The sequence below is a fragment of the Onychomys torridus genome, chromosome 2 (genome assembly GCF_903995425.1).
Source record: "Onychomys torridus chromosome 2, mOncTor1.1, whole genome shotgun sequence".
NCBI lineage: Eukaryota > Metazoa > Chordata > Mammalia > Rodentia > Cricetidae > Onychomys > Onychomys torridus.
The window spans coordinates 145,449,454-145,463,636 of record NC_050444.1 but is presented as its reverse complement, the minus strand read 5'-3'; the positions used below and the strand labels follow the sequence as shown (position 1 = coordinate 145,463,636).

General features: G+C 41.1%; 1 protein-coding gene across 22 annotated transcripts in view; it reads left to right on the top strand.

Annotated features, from left to right (window-relative positions):
- The window catches only part of Epb41 (erythrocyte membrane protein band 4.1), a 165,170-nt gene that overhangs the window by 99,626 nt on the left and 51,361 nt on the right, over window positions 1–14,183 (top strand). For all 22 annotated transcript variants that reach the window (XM_036177794.1, XM_036177799.1, XM_036177778.1 and 19 more), the window contains exons 8-11: window positions 3,033–3,120; window positions 7,459–7,611; window positions 10,858–10,955; window positions 11,692–11,864. In XM_036177794.1, the coding sequence (XP_036033687.1) occupies window positions 3,033–3,120; window positions 7,459–7,611; window positions 10,858–10,955; window positions 11,692–11,864 (512 nt within the window). The remainder of the gene's footprint in view (window positions 1–3,032; window positions 3,121–7,458; window positions 7,612–10,857; window positions 10,956–11,691; window positions 11,865–14,183) is intronic.

The following is a 14,183-nucleotide window of genomic DNA, read 5'->3' as shown; positions in this document are numbered from 1 at the left end:
ACACAGAAACATCAACCAAACTTTATCAGAAGTTTCAAGAATGAATCTCTACTTACCTCCTCCTCATACTACAACGTTGAAGCACACTTATCTAGATACATAGTTTGAATATGTGTATTCAAATTGTTGTCCCTCAGAGTGGAAAAAAATATAGGGGAAAAATCTTAAATTGAGTGTGGATAATGTATGTGGATAGCATGTACCTGTGCAAGCATGTTTGGAGGCTGGAGAGTTAACATCAATGTCTTCCTCTGTTGCTCTCCACCTTATTGTGTATGAGATGTTTTATGTGTGATGTGTGTGGTGTATGTGCATGTATGCATGCATGGGCGCCTGTGCGGGCAGAGATGAGAGGCGGCATCAGGTGTGTCCTTCATTGTCTTCCACTTTGTGCCTTTGAGGTATGGTCTCTCACTTAACCTGGAGCTCATGTTCTTTTCCACTAGGCTGGCAGGCAGCAAGCCCCAACAAATCTCCTGCCTCTCTTTTGCTCAGCTAGGGTTATAGGTGTGAGTGGAATGACATCTTGCTTTTATTCACATGGGTGCTGGAATTTGAACTCTGGTCCTCCTGCTTGCATAATAAACACTTTTTAACAACTGAACCATCTCTATACCAATTCTCTAGCTCCTGTCAGCCTTACTTTTTGAGTCAGGGTGTCTCACTGAATCTGGAGCTCACTGGTTGGCTACACTATCTGACCAGGAAGACTGGGATTCTCCTGCCTCTGCCTCTTCAGCACACACTCCATGCCTGGCTTTTCTGTGGGTGCCGGGAATCTGAGCTCAGGTCTTCATACTTGCACAATGAGCTATCTCCCCAGCTCTAGGGAAGGCTTCTGTGGTGTGTTTTATTTATGTTTTTAAATTCGGGTGTGAATTTAAGTGATATACACCCCCCCACACATACACCCAAATTTATGTGCTTGAGGTAAAGTCTCACTATGTGGCCCTGCCTGGCCTAGACTCGCTTTGTAAACCAGCTGACCTTGAATTCACAGTGCTCCACCTGCCTCTGCTTAGCGAATGCTGGCACTAAAGATATATACCAGCATCCCTGGCTATTTCGTCTCTTTAAAAAAAAAGTTTTGGGAGTGAGGGTAGGGGTTGAGACAGTCTCATGTAACCTGTGCTGACTTGAACACCTTATCCTTCTGCTCCCATCTCCCAAGTACTGGAATTATAGTTGTGTGCTACCATGACTGGCTTGTAATTTTAGATGATCTGTATGTAGATGGACCACTAAACTATTAGAAAACTAAGGTTTCAGTAGTAATAAACATTTATAGTTTACAAAGCAGTTTCACAATCTAAATTGATCTTAATAATCACATTTCATGTATTTACCAAAGACCAAAAAAATCATTGTTTATACTTATGATGTACAAATAGACATTATGATTCTTACCTTATAGAGGGGGCTGAAGGAGATGTAGACATGACTCTAAGGGCAGGGGTCAGGATTCCAGTCCACAGGATGTGACTTGAACCTGCTGCCTCTTATTGAATTCTAATTTGCTGATGATATGATCTGGGTCCTGTTTATCAACACGTAATAACAGGAACAACAAAAACACAAAGTAGCTGAGACTAACCTCAAGTAGAAGAGCCCATCATTTACATGGAAAGGTATATGCAATTATAAAAGTTGCTGAGGTGTTTTGAATAACTTACATACAGGTTCCTAAACCCCCTTTGTTTTGACTTTCAATTAATAAATTCAGGTGTGATGCTTTGGAGCTTATGAAACATGTATTCAGGAAAGCTGAGGTGATTTTTTTTTTTTTTTCTTCTCCTTTTGGTGGTTCCAAGAGTTTTTTTGTTTTTTTTTTTTTTTGTTTTGTTTGTTTTTTTTTTTTTTTTTTTTAATGAGGGTAAAGACAGATGGGTTTGGCAGAGACCTTTCCTGGGTAAGTGAAGATACCCCTGCTGCTTCCATGACTCCAGGCAGTCTTAAGGGAAAGTTGCTTGCCTGTGTGTTTTTCCTTGGGGATGCACTGTCTTGCTGTTACTGTGAACTGTCGTAATTGGTCCAAATTGTGCAGCATTATGAGTGATGTCTTTGTCTTGAGCTAACAGAACAGCTCAAGAACATTCTTCAAAAGAGAAGAAACTTATAAAGGAAAGGCTGGCACCGTGACTGTTTAGACAGTGAGATGGACTGTTTTCAAACAAATCTAACTCATTATATGCCTGCCAGTGAAGACATCTTAATAACAGAAAACGGCCCCATTAGTAGGATGCTTCTATTAGCCAATTTATTTGTTGAGATCAGTGGGCAGGACACCATCTGTTACCAGAAAATTTCTTTTCATCAAATCTGCCCCCACTAGGAGTCCCAGTTAAGTAACATCAGCTTGCCCTCCAGTTTAATTTCCATAATAACTCAATTCAAGGTATAGAGAGAAAAGGGCAGCTAAGAGGGTCTTGTAAATTGTACTGAGGATTTAATTTGGTCATCTCCTTGGTAGAAAAATTAGTAGGAGGAGTTCATGTGTGCCACAGAAGAGGGCTGAAGGAGGGTGCAGAGCTCCAGGTGGATGGGGTAGCTTGAAGGCAATGGTTGGATTAAGAGTTTGCCTTTCTGATAGCTTTTTGGTGACATCTGGTTTTCTTAAATGTGTGTTTTCGGGCTGGAGAGATGTCTCAGTGGTTAAGAGCACCGACTGTTCTTCCAGAGGTCCTGAGTTCAATTCCCAGCAACCACATGGTGGCTCACAACCGCTTATAATGAGATCTGGTGGCCTCTTTTGGCCTGCAGGGACACATGCAGGCAGAATACTGTATACAGAATGAATAAATAAATCTTTAAAAAAAAATGTGTTTTCTAAGGCATTTTTCAATTATTTAGACTCAGGTAGTTAGAAGATTCTCATTCCATAATTACTCTGAGGACCCAAAAATATATACATGTTTGTGTGTGTGTGTGTGTGTGTGTGTGTGTGTTTATATAAAGTACAATGAACATCCAGTTGTTATTACTATAAATGCTTCTGCTGTGTCACTGACTTCTCTATTTTTATTCTGCCAAAGATCCATGACTCCAGCTCAGGCTGACTTGGAATTTCTTGAGAATGCCAAAAAGTTGTCTATGTATGGAGTTGATCTTCACAAAGCAAAGGTAACGATAACTTTGGCCTTTATTAACATGTATGTATATGAATATGACACATACCTGTTAATGTATAGAGCACATTTGTTTTATCTTATACTTCTTAGCATTTATTTATGGTGTTTTATTTATTCATTTTGGTTTTTTCAAGACAAGGTTTCTCTTGTAGCCCTGGCTGTCCTGGAACTTGCTCTGTAGACTGAGCTGACCTCAAACTCAGAGATCTGCCTACCTCTGCCTCCAGAGGACTGGGATTAAAGGCATGTACCACTACTGCCATGTTAGAAAATGGCTTCTTAAGGGGTTTTTTGGGGGAAGGGGGCAGTGATGATTGTATGCCAATACTGAAAAATGAATTCTATATTTTAAGTGGGAAAATTACGTGGTATATGAATTCTGTATCAATAAAATGTTTCCTATTTACAAAAAAATTTGCAACCAAAACATTATAAAGGTAAAAATATAAACATCTAGAGAAAAATAAATTGTATTTTCTAAAATAAAGTTACATTTGAAAATACAGAGAGCCATCAAGGGGTATTTCAGTTCCACAAGCAGTGTTATCCACCTGGGTGTCTACTAAATATGCAGATTTCAGAGCTCTGCCCAGATTTATTATCTGGTCTGAAGAGGCCCTAGCTCCAGACATAATGACCATTCCAGATGGGGCTAATGATGCCTGAATCAGAACCATCCCCACGGCCAGTGATTCTAAATGTGCTCTGAGTCAGTGTCATTTAACACCACCTAGGAACTTGTTAGAAATATATGTTTCTGTTCTCTCCCAGAGTTAATAATCAGAAAGTGGAGAGGACCTCAGTAGTCTGTGACAAGTTTTCCAAGTGATTCATGCGCACCGTATAAGCCATTGCTCTTTTGAGAACTACTGGTTAAATCAGAAGCATGAACTTTAATCACAGACCTGCCTAATTCATGCAAGTCGCTTGGCTACTAATTGCCTACAAAAATGGTTAGGGGTGTTGCAAAGATTGCAAGGGATGATCCTGAGGCTCATTTAGAGGAACTTATCTGGTGCCTGTGATGTAGACAAAGCCACATCCAGTAGGAAATAAAGGAATAGAGACACCTAGCCACTAAAGGGAAATGGGGCTAGAGATAATGCTCAGCTGATCGAGCACTTCCCTAGTGTGCATGATGTCCTGGGTTCAGTTGCCAGCAGTCATAAACTGGATGTGTTGGTGCTTGTCCATAATCCCAGCCCTTGGCAAGTAGAGGCAGGAGGATCAGAAGTTCAGTATTATTCTTGGCTATATAGGCAGCCTGGGATACATAAAACCCTGTTTCAAATAAATAAATTTATAAAGCGAAGAGATTTTTAGCATGGCTTCTAGGCATAAACCCAGAGAAATCTACTTTTTAGCTCAGTTTGACAAGTTGTTTAGCAGAACTCTACAAAGATGTGATAGCTTTATCTCAGAGGATGATGAACTTTCCTTTGCTGTGTTTATTCCAGAATAAGCAGAAAAATCACTTGTAGGAACTTAGAAATATTCAGACATCAGGTCATTTAAGCATCTGGTCTCTACTTAGAGCTGTGGATGATTTTCAGGAGTCTCCTTGCCTGAATGTCTTGTGATTTCATGTTTAGGTTCTGTTTGTCCTAGTAAAATTTCATTGTATAGTCACAGCTTTCTAAAGACATCACTCTGCTCTGGATTGTTCTACAGGGCACTGTGGCTCCCATGACCCTGGAAAGTGCTGTTAGGACCTCAGTAGGTCAGCTGAGGGGCACTTGCAGGACTGAATTCTCTTAGGTTTTACTTCTCATTTCCTAATGGAAGCTGGCGTCAGGAGTGAATGGAGTCAGATAACATGTGCCCTTTCAAAATGTTACAAAGCAAAGTGCTTTTCCCAATAATGTCATCAAAAGAGAAAGAAAGCTAACAAGCTGCTTCAGTGGGTAAAGGCACCTGGTGCCCAGCCTGGTGAGCTGTGTGATCCCCGAGACCCACATGGTGGAAGGAGAGAACCAACTCCTGTAGTTAGAGTTGTCCTGCCTGGCCCACAGTCAGGACAAATCTCTCTCACCCGCCAGACGCTCAGACCCAACCAAGTAAACACACAGAAACTTACATTGTTTACAAACTGTATGGCCCTGGCAGGCTTCTTGTTATCTACTTCTTCTATCTTAAATTAACCCATTTCTATTAATCTATACTTAGCCACGTGGCTCATGGCTTACCAGTACCTTACATCTTGTCATGGTGGCGGCTGGTGGTGTCTCTCCTCTCTGCCTTCCACCTCCCAGAATTCTCTTCTCTGCTTGTACCGCCTATACTTTCTGCCTGGCCACTGGCCAATCAGCATTTTATTTACACAGAGTGATATCCACAGCAGACTCCAGCAGTTGTCCTCTGGCCTCCACAAGTACTTCAGTTGTGGCAGGTGTGTGCCCGCCCATACTTAATTAAGTTAAATTTTTTTTCCAGTTTTTATTTTTATGTGTGTTGGTGTTTTTGCCTGCATGTATGTCTATGTGAATGTGTCGATCCCCTGGAATTAGAGTTACAGACAGTTGTGAGCTGTCATGTGGGTGCTGGGAATTGAACTCAGGTCCTCTGGGAAAGCAGTCAGTGCTCTTAACCACTGAGCCATCTCTTCAGCCCCTTTAAAGTTTTTTAAAAAGAGAAAGATAGTTGTAACCTGTGGACTTTAAAAACGTAAGAGGACATCTTCTGGTAAATTCTCAGCTGCATAGTCTTTGAATTGAAGCTGGATTTCTTTATCTCTGTAATTCTTGTATATAACACATTTAGGTACTAATAATTTTCTCTATACTCATTCATCTTAGGGAAAAGTAGTCAGGAAGATTTAACTTTGGGTTTGATTACTTAACTAGATAAATAATCATGATTAATTCAGGTGCAATTTTGTTTTCCTTGTATTATGTGATTAATATTTTGAATTTTTTCTTAACTAGCAACATTAATACAATGCTTTAGTGTTCTTTCTAGGCTTAGGAATAGTATTTGTAATTTAATATACTTTTTACTGTCAGATCTCTTGTGCTTTTTTTTCCCCCCAGATAGGGTTTCTTTGTAGCTTTGGCTATTCTGGAACTCACTTTGTAGACCAGGCTGGCCTCCAACTTACAGAGATCCGCTGGGATCAAAGGTGTGCGCCACCACCTTTTGGCTCTTGTGTCAACTTTATACAATAATAAACATGTACTCGTCACAGTGGATGTGTGGAGATCAGAGGACAACCTGGGAGTTTTTTTACTCTACCATGTAGATTCTGGGGATTGAACTCAGGTTGTCAGGCTTGGCAGCAAATGCCTTTATCTGTTGAGTCATCTCACTGGCCTTATAATAACTCTTATCATGGTGTCTAGTAGGATCACTGAGGTTGTCTCCTAAAATGTAATACTCCAGTGGACAATGACTATTTTGTTTGGTTTTGTTTTTCAAGACAAGGTTTCTCTCTGTAGTCCTGGCTGTCCTGGAACTCTCTCTGTAGACCAGGCTGGCCTCAAACTCACAGAGATCCACTTGCCTCTGCCTCTGAATGCTGAGATTAAAGGCGCGCACTGCCGCAGCCGCCACCACCACCCAGCTTAAGTTTTGTTTTTTATTGTAACTGTTTTGGGTTATTGATCTCTTCAGATTATTTAATAATAGCCAGTAGTGGGGCTAGAGAGATGGCTTAGAGGTTAAGAGCACTGGTTGTTCTTTCAGAGGACCTGTGTTTAATTCCTAGCACCCACATGGTAGCTCACAACTGTCTGTGACTCCAGTTCAGGGGATCTGACACTCTCACACCAATGCACATAAAATAAAATTAAATAAATTTTTTTTTTTAAAAGCCAATAATGCGGGTTGGGGATTTAGTTCAGTGGTAGAGTGCTTGCCTAGTAATATGGCCCGCTTTGGCAAGCATTAACGTAAGCCTAGGAACTGCAGCCATGTGGTTGGATTCTCCAGAAGGTAGTGTATGGTAACTGCTCTTTCAAGTATATTTGAGATTGTGTCACCAAGACACCTAGGAGATTAAGGATAACCCTGAAGGTCACTGACCTCCATTTATTAACAGTAGCATGCCAGCTAAGCATTTTCATTCTCACAACCCTATTCATGCTGGAGCAGTACCTACTTCTCAGGAATGGCTCTGTGCAACATTTTTTGGCCTCCTGAAATTCATTTAGCCCCCTTTGAAGATTCCTTAAAATTTGTGAGTCTGAATGTAGCCATTATGAGACCATTAGTCCTGATCCTTGTTCCCTGGGTTCAGTCCTCAGCTCTGGAGAGTGAAAAAAAAAACAAAACAAAACAAAACAGCCAATAATGTGTTGAACTCAAGTGAAATGCTGGTGCTTCTCTTTTTCAGGACTTGGAGGGAGTGGATATTATCCTAGGAGTCTGCTCTAGTGGCCTTTTGGTTTACAAAGATAAGTTGAGAATTAACCGTTTTCCTTGGCCCAAAGTGCTAAAGATTTCTTATAAACGTAGCAGCTTTTTCATCAAGATCCGGCCTGGAGAGGTATGCAACTTAAGTTTCTTTTCTCCCAAACCAAAACGTGGACTGAAACATCCCGTCTAGCTGGGCAAAATAGCAAATGCTTGTAATCCCCACACTTGTAATCCTGGAGGCTGAAGCAGGAAGAAAATTGCAAGTTCAGGGTGAGCCAGAGTTACAAAGGAAAACCTTGTTTTAAGAATGAATGATGCGGGCGGTGGTGGCGCACGCCTTTAATCCCAGCACTCAGGAGGCAGAGGCAGGCGGATCTCTGTGAGTTTGAGGTCAGCCTGGGCTACTGAGTGAGTTCCAGGACAGGCTCCAAAGCTATACAGAGAAACCCTGTCTCGAAAAACAAAAACAAAAAAACAAAAACAAAAACAACAAAAAAAGAATGAATGAATCACTGGGTGGTGGTGCATGCCTTTAATCCTATCCTAGCACTTTGGAGGCAGAGATAGGCAGATCTCTGTGAGTTCCGGCCTAGCCTGGTCTGCAGAGTGCATTCCAGGGACAGTACACAGAGAAACGCTGTCTTGAAAAAAAAATGAATGAATGAATGAATCAAACATTTCTTCTTCCCATTTCTCCTTATGTCGTCTAAGTAGTCCTCATACAGCTGATCCTCAAACTTTTGAGATGGAGAAAGAGGGTCAGGACTGCCAAGCCTGTCCACATAAGAACTGTCTTTAACATCTAGAAAACAAAACAAAACTGAAAAAAAAAAAAACTCAGTAATTGGTAGTCAAATTTCATTTTCTACCCATCAACTTAGCTTTTATATTGAAGAACTATGGTGGCACAACAGCAAAATTGTTTAAATAGGAGTTAATTTTGTTAAGTTTTCATTTTGTGTTTTTACATAGGATCTCTGTTTCTCTGGCTGTCCTGGAGATTTAATTTTAAGTGTGTGTGTGGAGGGAATGTGTGTATGGGTATGTGCACATTAATGTAGGTACCCCAGGAGGCGGGCCAGAGCTACAGGCCTTTGTGAGCCACCTGACATGGGTACTGAGAACTGAATTTGAGTCCTGTGCAAGAGCAGCATGTGCTTGCTCTTAGCCACCGAGCTCTCTGCAGCCCCAGGTATTTTTTTTTTAAGCTCTAATTTCTTCTCTGCGACTTCCTCAACAAGAGACTCTGGAAAGATTGGAAGCTGAGCTTCCTTATATTCAAGAAGAATAGTAACTGTTCTGTTCCAATCCATTTGAATGAGATGACTGGAGAGCTCCAGGCAGAGAAGCCCTGTCCTTGCTTATAGAAGGTGGCTTTGTGTGTGTGTGTATTACCATCTGCTGGTGAAAAGTGGTACTGCCTCAGCCTGGAAATTCTGGATGTGCCTTGAAGCACTGTTTCATTCCATCATTTACCTCTGCAAGTGCTTATCAGTATCCTCCCTCAGTTCAAATCCAGCAGTCTTAACAACAAAGAATTTTTTGAGACAGTGTCTAACTGTGTAAACCCAGCTGGCTTGGAACTTGCAAAGATCCGCTTGCCCTGTCTGCCAGTGCAGACATTAAAAGGCATGCACCACCATGCCCAGTTAACCAAGAAATGCTTATTAAACAGGTTTTTATTGTGTGCCACTGACTATTCTAGCGGTCCTAAAAATGCCATTCTTCAACTAGCTTGCATTTTAATGTAGGAAAGCAGAATAATACACATGCACAGAAATATTAATAAATGTTATGGGAAGCCCTGGGCTTAGAATTCTCAACTGTCTATTATATAGTGAAAATACATAATTCTTTCTGAAAGCAGTTGAGAAGAGCAGAATTCTGAAAAGTTGAGTGCTATGACCACAGCCGAGGGTTGCGCCATTTTGTAGCTGAGTGAGCAGATAACTTCTTGGAGCTCAGTTTCTTCATGTAGGCAATCATAATTGTAGAATCTAGTCACACTGTTGCTGGCAATAACACACTCAAAGCGAACCTGCTTCCTTTTCCATCTTACAAGGTGTGCTTGAGGTAGAAACAAAGAGGGCAGACCAAAAGCTTGTGTTTCTAATGGCTCTCTCAGGACCGGTGGGGTTTGCTTCAGTCAGAAGGGTGCTCACAGGTCAGTCAAACAGGAAAAGGAAACTTTTAATCACTCAAGAACAAGGAGATAAGTGCCAGAGCTTTATTGCACAATGTGGTAACTATAGGTTACAAGTGAACGTGTTCTTGACAATGGCTAAGAGGTACACTGGCATATATGAGGCCTGGGTTTAACATTCAGCTGACTCTCCCCCCCTCCCCAGGAAAAAAAGCACTATGAGGCTTAGTTTTAAGTATTCTTGCCCCAAAAAAAGAAAAGAAAAAAGACTTGTGAGCTAGTCTTTGTGCCAGTTTGCTTGGTTTGGCCATTCCATGGTATGTGCACACACCAAGCATGCTGAACACAGTCAGTACTTGTGATTCTTACTTGTCAGTGTTAAATGAAAAGAGCCTGGGCTGGACAGGGAGGCACACCTTTATTTCCAGAGACCTGAGATTGCATAGCCAGGCTAGTCAGGGCATAGTGAGACCTTGCCTTTAGAAAAAAGAAAAAAGTAATCTGGTTTGAGAGTTTTGCTCCCATTACTAATTCCTATTGCATCATAATAGTGACTGGCTGGGGAAATGACATCTCACTCCCTAATTATGGAGTAATCTAAAGTTACAAATGAAGGTGTGTGCCTAAGGAAAAGCAGTTCTAGCAGACAAAAGTTGATTAAAGTATGTCTCAGAAGAACACTTGTGTATGTGTTCTAAAACAAAACAAAACAGATGCACACATTGGGGTTGGGGATTTAGCTCAGTGGTAGAGCGCTTGCCTAGCAAGCCCAAGGCCCTGGGTTTGATCCTCAGCTCCAAAAAAGAAAAAAAAAAAAAAAAAAAAAGATGCATAAGTAGTAGAAGATGTATTTCCTGGCCTTTTTGCTTTAGAAAAAGCTTCCCTCAGTGAACAGGTTTCTTTTAGTAAGAAAAAAATTTAATTTTTTAATTTTTAAAGATCATTATGTGTATGGATGTTTTGCCTGCATGTCTGTGCACCACATGCATGCCTAGTACCCATGGAGGTCAGAAGAGGATGTTGGATCCCCGGGGTATGGAGTAACAGATGGTTGTGAGCCACCATGTGGGTTCTGGAAATTGAACACCAGTCCTTTGGAACCACTGAGCCATCTCTCCAACCCCAAGATATTCTTCATATTTAAAAACATCTCTGGTGGTGTCATATTTCTCTGGCTCTGTGTCACTATAACCAAATAATACTTATGTTTTGTGTTTATTTGTATCTTTATAGCAAGAACAATATGAAAGTACCATTGGCTTCAAGCTTCCCAGTTACCGAGCAGCTAAGAAATTATGGAAAGTGTGTGTGGAGCATCACACGTTTTTCAGGTATTGTTCTCACTCAGGTATTTCTCAAGGATACATTATTTATGCACATTTATCTTGAACCTGCTGTTGAAAGTGTCTTCTCTGTAGGGCTGCCATTTTATTTAGCTCCGTTGAGAGAGAACCAAGGAGACTAAGTAAAGTGAATCTAGTTCCCCCTCTTTTGGTTGGAAAGCATGCCGCAGTGTGCCTTCCCAGAGTGCCTTCCCACGCACTAAAAAGGGACAGCAGAAGTGAGGGGTGGGGCCTGGTGCTTGCTAGGGGCTTTAGTTGTTTTCACAGCAGCTGGACTCGGGCCTGGGCTTGGGTTGTTACAGTCCAGCCTCCTAACAGCTTTGTAGCCTTAAGCAAGTAACCTCTTCCTGGGATGTTTCAATATCCTGTATGACGAAATGATGAAAAACATTTCAAGAATGTAGTGTAAATCCTCCAGTGCTATCAGGCATTTTGAAAACCATAAAATCTTATCTATGAAGACTTAACAATGATTTTAATGTAGGTCTCAACTAAACTAATTCTGGTTGCTTGAGATATGGTATAGATTTACAATAAGGATCGCTTAACTACTACACACACACACACACACACACACACACACACACACACACGTGCGCACACACACATACAAGAATTTGGAAATATTTTTATTCTTGGTTGATTATTAGTTTTATAGTCACAATTATAAAATACTGAAATAAAATAATAAAATAACAGAATTATTATGATTTTTCTTTCCCAGACTCACTTCTACAGACACCATTCCCAAAAGTAAATTTCTTGCCCTGGGATCTAAATTTCGGTACAGTGGCCGGACTCAAGCACAGACCAGGCAAGCCAGTGCTCTGATTGACAGGCCCGCCCCACACTTTGAGCGGACAGCAAGCAAACGGGCATCCAGGAGCCTTGACGGAGGTTTGTGTTAGATATTATTGGGATCTTTAGAGAAAGATAAAGGAAGCACAAGGGTTTTTGTTTGGTTGGTTTGGGTTTTTTCTTTTTTTTCTTTTTTCTTTCTATTATCAGCTTGATACAGTACAAATTCTCATCCTAATAGTTAAATGTTTCACTGAGGCTTGCCCAGTGATTGAGTAATACCAAAACTTGTTATAAGCCACAGTCATCCTAGGGTCCCCCCTGCTTTGTAGCCTTCCTGGTTCTGTGGGTTGTAGTCTGATTGTTCTTTGCTTTATATCTAGTATCCACTTATGAGTAAGTACATACCATGTTTGTCCTCCTGGGTTTTGGTTACCTCACTCAGGATGATATTTTCCAATTCCATCCATTTGCCTGCAAATTTCATGCTGCCATTGTTTTTCTCTGCTGAGTAGTACTCCATTGTGTGTATGTACCACATTTTCTTAATCCATTCTTCAGTTGACGGGCATCTAGGTTGTTTCCAGGTTCTGGCTATTAAGAATAGTGCTGCTGTGACCATAGTTGAGCATGTATCTTTGTTTTGTTTGCCTCAAGCTCCTTAGCCTCCTGTCCTAACCTCCTGAGTACTGGGGTTACAAAGGTGCCACAGTGCCCAACTGGGAAGTATGGATCCAATTTACAAAGAACCTCAGTGGTAAAGTAAAGGTGATGCTACTGTCTGCTTCAGACCAAAGAGAATCAGGCTGGGGTGTCCCATGCCTTCAACCCTAGCACTCCCAGCACTCAGAGGCAGAAGCTGGTGGATCTCTGTGCCAGCCTTTTCCACACATTGAGTTCTAGGCCAGCCAAGGCCACATAGTAAGACCTCATCTCAGACCTACAAACAAAAACCTCAACAACAGAGTTAAGAAAACCATCTTAAGAAAATGAGAACTAAAGTTTCACTGCAGGGCAGCAAGGGATGAATACCAATAGATTTAAGTATTTAACTAATTTTTTACTTTGTTCAGACACTGGCTTTGCATTTCTTATGTGCCTAATGTTCCCTGGAGATACTGCTGTGTTGATCAAACGTGGCCTTATCTTCATGGAGTTTTCACTCTATAGGTAGAAACAGAAACAAACCAAACAACTTCAGGAAGTCATGAGTGCTATGAAGAAGATAAAATGGGAAAATGAGGTGCAAAATGTCTCCAGGTCGGGAGATAGAGGAGCTGTCTCAGGTTAAATTCAGAAGGTTCCCCAGAAGAATGTCATTTAGTTGAGACCTGAACTATGAGAAGTAACTAGCAATCCCAACGTCTAGATGAAACACTCCGGATGAAGGAGTAGCAAGTACATACTCCTGAAGGGAGGAATGAGCTTTGTCACATAGAACTTTCTGTGCCAATGGGAACATGTAATGTTGATTCAGAATCACTGTGTGGTTGTTAAGAACCTGAAATGTGGCTGCTGCAGAGGATCTAAGCTTTCCATCTAAGAAGAAAACTAAAACCCAAACTACATGTAACAGTTGTCTGATGTAAATTCTAGTAAACACAGGGAGAGGAACATTGGTGAGAGTTGATGACAGCTTGTTTAAGTATCGCCCACGGCAAAGGAAAGCCGTTAGGAATTCACTTCGGCAGTAGAGCTGACTGCACTGCTAATTAAGTATTGGAAATGGCAAGGAAAAGAAAATCAAGTGTTATTCTGAGGTTTGATCCTTTAGTGGAAGGAGAGACTCCAGAAGGGAGCAGTGTGGGATACTGAGAAGCAAGGCTTCTGTTTTGTGTTAGCGCTCAACCTCCATATCTTTGCTGTATTCATGTGATACTACAAGGGAGCTTGTTCCTTACCCAGCAAGACCCCAACCTCCACTTGAACTTCCATGTGAGGAGCTAGATTTTAAAGCTGTTTTTCATCTATGAAAACTAATGGTGGGAAGTCTCTGTGGCTTGCTGAGAAGTCACAAATAGTAACATGCAAAGAGTGTGGACAAAAAACCCAGGTCTGTCCGACACCACGTAACACTGCCTTCCCTCTACGGGGCATTTCAGGGCTATATAGACACTAAGCCTGATGTACCATTTCTTTCACATGGCCAAAATTAAAAATTCAAGTGTTAATGGTCTTTGGTAAGTTAAACAAATTAGAAATCTTTATTTACAGAAACATGTGTATTGATTACCTAGATTTTTCTGTAGTCAAATGCTCTATCATTTAGCTAGACCCAACTTTAAAGGTTTTTTCCTGTTATGTATTTTATTTTAAGCTATCCCAACTCATATCTTTACTTTTCTCTTTTTGTTTGTTTTTCAAGACAGTCTCTCTGTGCAGCCCTGGCTGTCCTGGAACTCACTCTGTAGACCAGGC